Raw genomic sequence first — 12,264 nt, 5'->3', positions numbered from 1 at the left:
AATTATAACTTTCACAAAATGTAGTGGTAAATCTGAAGTTGCAGGTTCACTGTGTGACAGTGTGCTTGATCCAATCTCCAAAATTTTCGAAGCATTTTGAGAAATTGCAATTTAAGAATTTTTTTTTAATAAATAATTGTTTCTTGGTATCAAAGCAGCTACGAGTTATACCCATATTTGTAGTCTGCGATCCATTTTTTACTGACAAACCTATTCAATAAATAAATCAGCTGTTCGCTATTCCGCATAGCACCCGTCTGTCATACTACAATTTTAATCAGAATTAACTGCGCTGGTAATTCCGAATTACGCCGCCGTCTGTCTAGGCTATATCGCCGAATTTCTTGTTACTTCTGATTCTACTAACTATGAAAATGACGAAGTCAAAATCGGCGAACGGGACTTTGCGAGAAAAGTCGATTGTAGTATTGTTGACGTATTATATACGTCCCTATGTGTGGAGTTCTTTGGGGTCCACAGCTGTGGATTTTCTTTGAAGACCCTGACTTTATGGCACACATAGAACTTTTTAAAATTAAGATCAACATTCTGCCGTTCGGAGTCGGCTTGAAATTGTAGGCCCCTCCATTTGTGAAACAACATCAAGACGCACACCACAAATAGGAGGAGGAGCTCGGCCAAACACCCAAAAAGGGTGTACGCGCCATTAGGTATATACAGCGTTTTTCAATAGGTGCGCTTCAACTTTTTTCCGATAGGGAGGGCGAACGACGCAATATTTTTTATTTTTCGCTTGTCATTTGTAAACTTCATTAAACTACATTTCATCATGGAACGCTACACACTTGAGCAACGATTGCAAATCGTGCAAATTTTTTATGAAAATAATGTTTCTGCTGGTGCTACCAGATCCAGATTTTTTCCAAAAAATCATCTTTAGTGATGAAGCTCACTTTTGGCTCAATGGCTTTGTCAACAAGCAAAATATGCGTTACTGGGCAGAAAGCAATCCACACGTGATTCATGAGGCACCGTTGCATCCCGAAAAAATCACTGTTTGGTGCGGTTTACATGCCGGCGGCGTAATTGGCCCATATTTTTTCGTTGACGAGAACGATCGCCACGTTACTGTGAATGGAAATCGATACCGCGACATGATAAACGATTATTTTTGGCCGCAATTGAATGGTATGGACTTAGACGGCATGTGGTTTCAACAGGACGGGGCCACAAGCCACACAGCATTCTTGTGCACAATTCTCATCAGAGAGATGACTCATTGAGTTCAAGGGAATGAAGCTGTATGTATTCTCCGGCACTGCTGCCTTATTTTCGTCTGTGCATACCGCACGACGAGGACCGTAAGTGTTATGTTTTTGCAAGCCAATCTCACGAACATTTTGCGCCAACTTGAGTAGGCGAAATACAGTACTTCGATCATTAAACGAGTACTAATTGAAAATAATTATTAGCTTTTAGTCTCGAGATTTTTATTAAATTATTTAATTAATGAGAAAAATAAATGAAAAGCCATGGAATCAAGTACAAGTGGAAACACGTAGCAGGAACGAGTCATATTTATTTAAAGCCACACTCGAATAAGGGCTAGGTATTTTGTCATTTGCTTTGATAGAGCTGTACTCATAGAGCAAAACATTGTATTGAATCATAAATTTTATCGCATTAGTTTTACAAAATTGATTTATGTGAAAAATTAAGCTTTTAGCACACAGAATCGATTGCTTTTACTACTAAGTAGTAAGTACTCGTATGTATGTATGTATGTGTTTATGTGTGTATGCACATTTGATTATTTAGATGTTCCTATTTATTGCTTGAAAAACGTGTAGGGAGTGAATATTGAAATGAAAGCACTGAATAACGTAACACATTGCACACTCACACCATCAAAGCTTTTAATTACCACAACTGTACGAATTAACATTTCATTTCAGCTGCTGATTATCATTTTAATTATTCCAGAGTTGGCGTATAAAAGTGAGCGACCAATTCCAAAAGTTGCGAAATTTCTCACAATGAAGTTGGTTCTCTTCTTAACCACTTTTTTCGTTTGCATTTTCATTTGTCAAGCACAGTACGGTGGAGGTGGAGGTGGAGGTGGTGGAGGTGGTGGTGCTAATGGAGGATATGGTTACGGTGGTTATGGACCGAATGGACCTTATGGTGGCGCAGGAGGAAATGGTGGTTACGGATACTTTGGACCTGGTGGTAGCGGCGGCGGCACCAGTGGAAACGGATGGAGCTACAGTGGGCCTTATGGGGGCGGCGGTGGTGGGGGATATGCTTAACAAATTTGCCTAACAAAAGGTGATTGTATTCCATACATGAGAATATCGATGCAAATTGTAAATAAAGTTATCACTCAAATTATTAGAGATAGCGAGCTATAAATGGCGTTCAATATTCATTTATGCAGGCATCTACCAGGTATGTATGGTACGAGTACCTGCGTATGCATGAGTTTATAAGTTTTTATGTACTTGTAGGTATAACTAATAACGTTGACACTAAACTAATAAAAATGTTAATTTATTTGATAATAAATAAAGTTCTAAATTAGTTGCTTCTATTAGTAATTCCAGCGGCGTATATGAATACTTAGTCTAACCCAGTGAATTGCAGCTATTGTACGACGATCAGACTAATAGAATTGAGTTAGTTGCATAGTATAAACATAGAGATTATATTTACTGTTTACATTAGGGTACCTCAGCTGATTATTACATTCTCGATTTTCTATAGTCGAAGCTAATATTTGCCAACTCTTTTCATGCGGAAAGCGACCCATTTTGTAGGTGTCTAACCATAAACAAAATTTCTGGTGCATCACAAATGTTTTCTAGCTGCCTTAATCAAAAAAATCTATAGTTTGAAATCCAAACGCCCAGTAACACGCACTAAAACGAAAAGTTGGATTTGCTAGAAAAAATGTTTTTTGATGTACCTATCGTTAAGCGATTTCAAAACAAATGTTTAGTTTAAGCACTCACAGTATATATGAATATTTCGTCCCCTTAGTATTAAAATAGCCTATAAATTTTTTGATGTTTTGAGAAAATGAATTTCAAACTTTTTGTCGAAAGTAGCTCTCACTCAAATCTCGTTATGTCTGTAAATATTTATTATCTTTTGACTGACGTTTTGACCCACTTTGTGGAACTATAATTTGACAAAATTTTGACCACATATAAAATCAACGATGGATAATCCAAAAATTCAATAAAAAAATAATAGCCTATGAGCACATAGGCTATTGTTATACTAAGGGGACGATTTATTAGGGCACACCACTCTCCGTACAAAGAAATCGGTACTGTTCAATCGGAATTATAAAATTTGTTCTATTTTTAGACCTCCACCTAGGCATTTCGGAAAAATATTAAAATTTCCATGAGCTGGAAATCGCTTAACGATAGGAGCATCAAAAAACTTTCTTACTTTTTTACTTTTCGTTTCAGGGCTTAGTAGTGGACAATGGAAATGCCAGCTCTGAATTTTTGTGACCTTGGCAGTTAACAAAAAACAAAAAAACATCCGTGATATACCCGAAATTTAGTTTATGGTTAGACATTTTCAAAATAGGTCACTTTTCGCATGAAAAAGTTGAGAAAAATTAACCCATTGGCGACCATGGTTGTCAAAGAACGACTTTATAAACCCGTACTATCACAGATGTATGATGATTTCGTAGGAAGACTAGAAAGGGCAATTCATATGTTTGTTCCAATAGTGTCTGCAAAAAATCAGTCCAAAGCAGCCTGGTACAATTCTAGGCTCATTAATCTTAACAATAAAAAAACCAAAGAATACAAACTATACCGCAAATCTAAAAATAACGCAAAACTTTATGAAGCGTCCAATCGTTTGCAAAAAGAATTCGATGTTCTGAACAAATTTTTATATCAGAACTACATTTCTAAAGTAGAGAGTGGTATCAAAGAAAATTGTAAATCTTTTTGGCAGTTCATTAACGGTAAAAAGAAAACCACTGGCATTCCAGAAAAAATGCATTATTTGGGGGAAACGTTGTAAAAATGGGTATCCCTCACAAAACATACTGTCACAGTTGCAAACAACCGGAGAAAAAGGAGACAATCTTCCATTTCCTCTGTGAATGCCCTGCCCTATGGAAGGACAGAATGTTAACCCTGGGCCAACCGATGTTCGAGAATCTCGAACAACTGTCTGGCTTAGACGTCAACAACCTAATAAGGTTCTTAAACCGCACAGACCGCTGTAAATAACCGTTAAACAAGTTGTTAACGAGGATGTGGCAACAAAATGGCGCGGGAGCGCTAGTTGGATTCTAGAAGAATCACCACTTTAACCAACCAACCAAATCATCTAAGTTTTTGGCAAATTGTACTTTATTTTAATGATCAAATAAAGTTATTTCTGCAAAAAATTTTGATAAAAAAAATATAATTCTTAATGGGTTAACATCGAATATCGAAAATCCAAAAATTTAATAACCCGGTGATGGCACCTACAAGCTGCGACTATGGGCATCTCTAAGGACTAATGTTACGCCAACCATGCGGAGACGATTCAAGAGTTAAGAAATGAGATAAAATGAAGTCCATCCCTGAAGTGAGAATATGCGAGGGCTGTAAAAAATGTTCGCTACGCATGTATTTTTTTAGGTCTGGAAGTAGTTGGAAGTCACTAGGAGGCAAATCTGGTGAATAACGCGGATGCTGCCATTGTCAAAATGCTCTTGTGGCACGGTGCATTGTCCTGTTGAAAACTATTTTTTTTCATTTGCAAACTGGGACTTTTTCACGTATTTTTTCCTTCTGCTGGTCTAAAAGGTTACGATAAATTGATGCGAAAGCCACCTTCTTAGTCGATTTCTGCACATGAACGCGTTTCGTAACCGCAGAATCAGGTTCATCACCAGAACCTCTCTGTAGCCTAATGTTTTGTTTTAGGATCATGGTGATGGACCCAAGCCTCATCCATAGTGATGAATTGACGCATAAAATCCACTTTACCCCTTCGAAAACGCTCTAACTGTTGCTGAAAAAGTCGATTCTCAATCACCTTCTTTCAATGAGATTTACCGAAAAATTGGGAGCTTGGGTGCCTCACGAGCTCAACGAAAAAAACAAAGAAAGTCGCCTTCAAATTGCTTCTCAGCATCTCTGCCGCCATCGAGCAACACACGGTCATTAACAGAGCTTTTTGTACCGAATCGCCACGGAAGAGGAGAAATGGCACTTATACTTCAATATGAAGCAAAGAAAGGAGTGGGTAGCTCCAGGAGATACGTCCAGAAGAAACGCCCAAGCCGAGAGTCAAGCCGGATCTTCATCCAAAGAAGTTGCTCTGGGAAATGCTCGAAAAGAATGTCACCATCAGGTCATCGGGTTATTTCAACAGAATTTAATAATTTGGTCTTAGGCTCGTCGGGTTTTTGAGGCCAGTTTTTGGTAAAACTTAAACAGTATTTGTGAAACTATATAATTATGTGTGGCAGGCGCCAACGCAGATAGTGGCTTTGGAGCTTTCACTCAAAAACTTTCCATTAAGGCGTAAAAGAGATGAAGTTAAACTAGTGGCCTGTGCAGAATTTATTTATTTATTAATAATTATTGTATCCATTAAAGTGATCAGTGAGATCATACAAAGAAATTTGAGTAAAGTGAGTGGTCTTTCAAATATCAGTGTCCCAACCTTCCTTCCTTCCGATTTTAGGCAACAAATGGTTTATCTACAAACCTTTTCCTCCTCAGAATGGCAAATGGTTTTTATGAGAATGATTTTCATGACTGAAATACTGGAGGTTTGCCAAAAAACCTGTTCTTTTATTTGGTGTTGCGTACCTACAGTGGGCTTTGAACCTAGCCCCACCAAATGGTAGAATGGTCGATTTTTAGCACTTAACCCTGAATTTACTTGATCTGATATGAATAAAGATTTTACATAATAACTTTTAATCAAATGCTGAGTTTTATGCAATTCCATAATTTTTTGAAAGCAGCTCCATGTGAATAAAATTCCTATTTATAGTTTATCAGTTTTATAAAAAGTTTACAACTAAATTCTAAAACTTATTTTTCCTCTGTCCTTGGTGAGTATGAATCTGCCGTATGAGGTCCACGAACTCTTGAAGACCCTGTAAACTGTAAACGCTCCACCCTACAGTTGGTTATGAGAAGCCAGTATTGAGAGAATTAAGAGTAAAGCTTTATGAAATCAGAGGCACAAATAACGGTACTGTCGCTGAAATGAAGTTTGCGAGCCAGGCTAGCTCTAGATTGTTAGGTTAGGTGAACCTGGCTGGCCGAAAGCCATCACATAGACCTATTAGTCCTTAGTGTTATCAGATGGAGCTAGACCTTTATTTTTCTTTGTAGTAGACATCTTGTAATATGTCAATTTTGAAGCTCTAACCCCGAGAGGCATTCTAACTTCTCATATTGTGGAGCTCCTCAGCATTTCAGTCTGGTTCTAGCTACCGCAAGACAAGAACATAAAACGTCACGTCATTCTTAAAAGACTAGCGAAAATAAGAATTAATTATACTCTTATCCTACCAGTACCTACATAGGCTAGTGAAACTTGTACACTAGGCCGGGTCGATTTAAAAATCGCTCATTGCTCTGTGAAAATCGTATTCTAGGGATCAAAATAAGAAACTTTGCCGAAGGAACTATACCTCTAAAACGAATTCTGATGTCCCCCAATTTGGGTCGAACGAAAAATCCCACTTTGACCCATTTAGAGTGCTCCAATCGAGTCCAAATGTATGACCGACCCCCACTAACTTTGGACGGCTGATCCACCCATGCCAGTGGCACACCCCCTGGAACTCCCCTGGGGGGTTCCTCATACAATAATTTCAAAATATCACCATTTTTGGCCTTTACATGAGAAAATAAACTAAAAAGTTCGACCCAAATTGGGGGACATCAGAATTCGTTTTAGAGGTATGGTTCCTTCGGCAAAGTTTCTTATTTTGATCCCTAGAATACGATTTTCACAGAGCAATGGGCGTTTTTTTTGCCTCCCCACAATGTACACTAAACAAGGCTGATGAGCAAAAACTGAACGTTTTTGAACGTAAAATCTTACGAAAAATACATGGCGCTGTTTGTGAAAACGGCATTTGGAGAATACGATTTCATCACGAGTTTCAAAGGCTATATAACCACTCGGATATCGTCACGACATTAGGGCAGATTAGAAGGGTAGACGAAGTAAATCCACTGAAGAGAATCCTACTGCGCATGGTTGGATGGCTTAGATCATGACTCTAAGTTATTTGGTGTACGTCGTTTGGAGAACTCAAGTTCCATTTGTCCCAACTGGAGACAAATGTTACAGCAAGCCAAGACCCGGACGCGGTTTTTAAACTACCATTGTTGATGATAATCTCAATATTTTTCTGGACCATTTTAACCAAATATTTCTTATCATTTTGGCCCTTATTTTAAAAAATCTGTCACATATTAAGTTTGTAAGGTCGATGGTCAGAAAATTGGAATACCTTTGATGTTAATTAATTTGATTCTTTGTACATGGTCGAACACAACAGTTAAAGTGCTGGTGCAAGGAAGCCTATCAGACCCATTCAAAGTCATATCTGATGTAAAACAAGCAGACTCATTATTATATTTAATGCTACACACAACCGTTCAAGAAAAAAGCCTGATTGGACCATTATTTAACAATGATTTTCAGATATGTGCCTACCAGCCAACAACACTACATGCGGTGGTCTAACTACATATAAACAACTTTGTTTTCGAAAATATCACTGAATTTATATACTTAGGTTTTAAACTATCGACAGACAAAGACTCGGCGGTAGCTAATAACAATAGAATACAGGCTGCAAATAAGGCCTCATCTATATAATATATATAAAAATTCAGCCGTTTTTCGCGTTGTGATGAACTTTACGGAGAATGGCTCAACCGATTTTAACCAAACTTTGCCACATTGAAGAGACACATGTGGAGAAGGTTTGTGTTTTAAAACTTTAAGAATCGGATACCAGCGTCTCGAGAAATAGGCCAAAACGTGGACCCGGGTAACCCTCGGATGTGTATGTACAATATGGGTATCAAATGAAAGCTGTTGATAAGTGCTTTAATACGGGGTAATTTTCATACCTATTGATGACTAGGATCTCGAAATATATGCCAAAACGTGGACCCGCCGTGTCTTTGCACCGAATTAAACCAAACTTACACACATTCTTAAGTATGTTATGTTCTAAACTACATCTATTCTATTTTGGTGTGCCCAGCGAAGCGGGCCGGGTTTGCTAGTTCTATAATAACATTAAACTATTTCAATCAAAAGATTTGTCCACAGAAAATAAGAATGTACAAAACACTGATACGACCCGTCCTTACATATGGCGCAGAAATATAGACGCTGAAAACAAATGATATTCATCAGTTGTTGTGCTTCGAAAGACGTATCATAAGGAAAATACGAGTATATGGTCCGATTAAAACAATAGACGACACCTACCGCATTCGCTACAACAATGAAATGCAAAGACAAAATGTAATACGTTTTATCAAAGCCCAACGGATTGGACGGATTGGGTACGTACTGCGTATGCCGAAAGAGCGAAATGCTAGGAAAACTTTTATTTTAACACCCTTTGAAGGAAGAAAAAGAGGGCGCCTATGAAAGCGATGGTTAGATGATGTCGAATCAGATCTTAAGCAAATAAACGTACACTACTAGAGAGAAGAAGCCATGGATAGAATAAAGTGGAGAACAGGACTGTGAAGCTAAGAAGAAGAAGAAGGGTCGTGGAAATGTTCTACAAAAATATGCGCCAATAAATTTTATTACAGACTCTTAAAGACAATATTAATGGGTATGCATTATAATTTTGTCCTTGTCATGTCGGTCTCCTTGCCGCGGGGATGAGGCTTAAGTGGTGAGTTAAGTAAGTTGGATATCCACTCATCCATAGAACGGGGGAATTGGTGGCCACCCAAGTACTATGTGGAGAGTACCGTACCGACAACCTGGTAGGAGGTATAAAATGCATTTTCCTACAATGTGGAAGCTAACCAAGGATCTCTCTGCACGAGGTAACCCACTTTCGGGAAATCTTCCCGCAATCGACGGCTCGGGCATCGGATGTGCAGGCCCGAACCCCACACTCCCCTATGACCGGAACTGACACCCAGGGTTCCGGAGGAAGCGCACTACTAGTGGTGAAACATGGCACATTGGCTATGCCAATGGAGAGCCGAGTGAGTGTGAGCGATATACCGTCGTCGAAACGATCTGAAGCAACTGAACAAGTTGTGGAGGATGTTGGAGATGGCGGACGATCTCTCAGTAGACTCAGACAGATCTCTGGTACCGAGTAAACTTTCATATACTGTAAAGAAATTGCGACGTAGGCAAATGGTTCAATATTCTACAGCTCTTCCTCCTTCATAATTGCTATATCGCATTCTTATCCTCTTTGTGCTACTTTGTGGCACAGTGTTTCGACAAATATCCGAGACGGATCATTGGCGAAAGGAAAAACGAAACCGAATATTAAACAAGAATATTAAAAATCGATTCGGCCACCGTAGCCGAATGGGTTGGTGCGTGACTACCATTCGGAAAAAATTAAGAAAACGTTTTTTCTGATAGCTGTCGTCCCTTGGCAATGGCAAACCTCCGAGTGTATTTCTGCCATAAAAAATATTTGCCGTTCGGAGTCGGTTTAAAACTCTAGGTCCCTCCATTTGTGCAACAACATCAAGACGCACGCCATATATATATATACAGGGTGGGCCATATAGCGTTTGCTCTTTGAACCACCTATTTTTTTTGAGAATGGTAACACAAATGACATATGAAATGTGTTCATAATTTATTTAAAGGTTTGACATTTACGAAATGGGACGCTATACGCTTGAACAAAATTCGGAAATATTGAAAACCTATTTCCAAAGTGGTGAATCTTCTTCTTCTACCGTGGTTACAGTAAATGGCGAGCGTTACCGTGACATGCTCAACGAGTTTTTGTTTCCGAAAATTGAAGAGGATGACATGGACGACATGTGGTTTCAACAGGACGGTGCAACTTGTCACACTGCCAAAGTTACACTCGAACTTTTGGCTACCGTTTTTGAAAACCGAATAATCAGCCGAAATTCCGATATCAATTGGCCGCCTCGGAGCTGTGATTTAAGCCCGTTGGACTATTTTTTGTGGGGAGCCGTTAAGGACAAATGCTATGCGAACCATCCAGAGACGATTGATGCTTTAAAACACGAAATCGAAGTTGCCATTCATGAAATTGGAGCCCAAACAATCGAAAATGTGCTTAAAAATTGGGTTGATCGAATGGCCTACTGTAAAGCCAGTCGTGGCAGTCATTTGAACGATATTATTTTTCATTCATAAATGACAATGTTCAACCTTCAAAATAAAAATAAAAATTGTAAAAAAGTATTGATTAGTTTTTTTTTATAGCCGATTCAAAAAGCAAATTTTACATGGCCCACCCTATATATATTGAAAATCGATGAGATGATGCCAGAAATAAAACTTATAAAATTTTTGTTTTTCATTTTTATTACTTATACGTTTTTTTATTGTCAAACAAATCGAAATCGCATATTTTCGAGGACAGAGGGTACATTACCTTTGTGTATGTATATTCTGGTAGAAATTCATTACTGAAAGTTTGTATTAACTGCAAAATTTTGCCTGTTTCTTTGGAATGTTTTCATTTGAAATTCATGTATGTGTTAATTAGTAAATTTACTGTAAAATGCGACTCTAAAAAGCACTCTGTGTAATATGCGCAAATACATGCATACATATTAATGTATTAATTTTGTTTATGTGGGGCATTTGCATTTGCAATAAGGTGCATCGAAGCTGGTGGCACAATTCCAAGAATTCATATCGATTGAAAATTTTTCAGCACTTCGCATTGTGTAAAATAAGTAAGGTAAAAAGTCGTGCAGAAACTGATCCATATTTTTTGATTGCTTGGATAAAGATCGCATGCTTCAGTAACCATCCCACAAAATATTTACTAGCAATGTGCATTTATTTGTATACCCCGGGGTGGCATGGAGGTAGAAGGCAAAACAAAATTAAAAACTCAACGCCTATAAAACATCTACGCGAAACGTTCAATGTTTACTCGTCGTTCGGATTCAGCTGAAGGCAGAGCTTTGCTTTTGTATTAAAAACGTGTTGGAAGATGCGGAGCACGAGTGTCAAGTGGTTGGTCGCGTCCGCTGCGCTCGTTTTAGCGATTGTCGTTTGCTGCGATCTTGCGAACGGTAATACACAATGCAAATTGACAAAACATAATTTCCATATTAATTACTTTTAATTACCTTGTGTTGTATTTTAATTGCAGCTCAAAATGGAGCAGCAGTGGCTTATGAATTGCCTGATTTAGGCCCAGTAGGGCCGCCACGAGCCAAACGGTCGCCGTTAGGAGGTGGAGGTGGAGGCGGTGGTGGACCATATGGCCAACCGGGCCTACCTGGTGGCAATGGGTATGGCGGCGCTGGGGGCTATGGTGGTGCTGGGGGTTATGGTGGCAATGGTGGTGCTGGCGGCTTTGGTGGTGGTCCCGGGCAACCGGGTCAGCCAGGTGGTGGGCCATATGGTGGCGCCGGTGGTCTGGGAGGTGGTTATGGTGGTGGCGGAGGTGGTTATAGTGGTGGCGAAGGCGGTTATGGTGGCTATGGTGGTGGGGCCGGACAGCCCGGACAACCCGGTTATGGTGGTTATGGTGGAGCTGGCGGTCCTGGTGGCGGTGTTGGTGGCGGTGCCGGTGGTTATGGTGGTTACGGCGGTGGACCTGGCCAACCTGGACAGCCTGGTGCTTATGGTGGGGGCGGAGGTGGCGGCGGTGGATAAAACCGGCTTAGGTTTATTTTCCATGCAAATAAAAGGCAATTGAAAATATAATATAAAACTTAATTTTTTTTATTAGTTATGAGTCAGCTTTTTTAGAATATCCAACTGGTTATTAGTGTTAATTAAATAGGCGGGATATGTAAAGGGTATTTGAAAAGGGACGCAAACTATTTTTTTATTTTCATACAAGCCCATCTTTAAATTTGTCTACTATTAGGCGATACGAACAACCTTCAAGGTTACAGTTTTATCACGGCGATCTCAGCAGCTGGCAGCGTTTGATGAGTCTCTATCGCAATTTTGTATACTGAGCGCTTTCTTAAATTTTCGGCTGTAATACTTTCTCTCCATGCGGACTGTGCATGCGTTGTTGAGCTCAGGTCAACATTTTCAGTTCAAAATGCTCCCGCAGTCGTG

At 39.3% G+C, this 12,264-nt stretch overlaps 2 protein-coding genes across 2 annotated transcripts; both read left to right on the top strand.

Annotated features, from left to right (window-relative positions):
* The first annotated feature begins 1,617 nt into the window (after positions 1 to 1,617).
* On the top strand, positions 1,618 to 2,373 carry LOC129239121 (uncharacterized). Its single transcript, XM_054874427.1, has 2 exons — positions 1,618 to 1,719; positions 1,945 to 2,373. The coding sequence occupies exon 2, from the start codon at positions 1,998 to 2,000 to the stop codon at positions 2,268 to 2,270; it is 273 nt and encodes a 90-aa protein (XP_054730402.1). The 5' UTR covers positions 1,618 to 1,719; positions 1,945 to 1,997; the 3' UTR covers positions 2,271 to 2,373.
* An 8,731-nt stretch (positions 2,374 to 11,104) lies between these two features.
* Positions 11,105 to 11,905, top strand: LOC129237725 (uncharacterized). The gene is made up of 2 exons (XM_054872634.1): positions 11,105 to 11,258; positions 11,339 to 11,905. The coding sequence occupies exons 1-2, from the start codon at positions 11,177 to 11,179 to the stop codon at positions 11,845 to 11,847; spliced, it is 591 nt and encodes a 196-aa protein (XP_054728609.1). The 5' UTR covers positions 11,105 to 11,176; the 3' UTR covers positions 11,848 to 11,905.
* The last annotated feature ends 359 nt before the right edge of the window (positions 11,906 to 12,264 follow it).

This window comes from Anastrepha obliqua, chromosome 2 (assembly GCF_027943255.1).
Source record: "Anastrepha obliqua isolate idAnaObli1 chromosome 2, idAnaObli1_1.0, whole genome shotgun sequence".
Lineage (NCBI taxonomy): Eukaryota > Metazoa > Arthropoda > Insecta > Diptera > Tephritidae > Anastrepha > Anastrepha obliqua.
This window is presented reverse-complemented; position numbering and strand designations above follow the sequence as displayed.

Excerpts from the sequence above, each read along its gene's own strand:
- LOC129237725 (XM_054872634.1), top strand. The coding sequence starts at position 11,177 with ATGCGGAGCACGAGTGTCAAGTGGTTGGTCGCGTCCGCTGCGCTCGTT. Across the intron at positions 11,259-11,338 it reads TTGCTGCGATCTTGCGAACG|CTCAAAATGGAGCAGCAGTG; the intron begins GTAATACACAAT and ends TTTTAATTGCAG.
- LOC129239121 (XM_054874427.1), top strand. The coding sequence starts at position 1,998 with ATGAAGTTGGTTCTCTTCTTAACCACTTTTTTCGTTTGCATTTTCATT.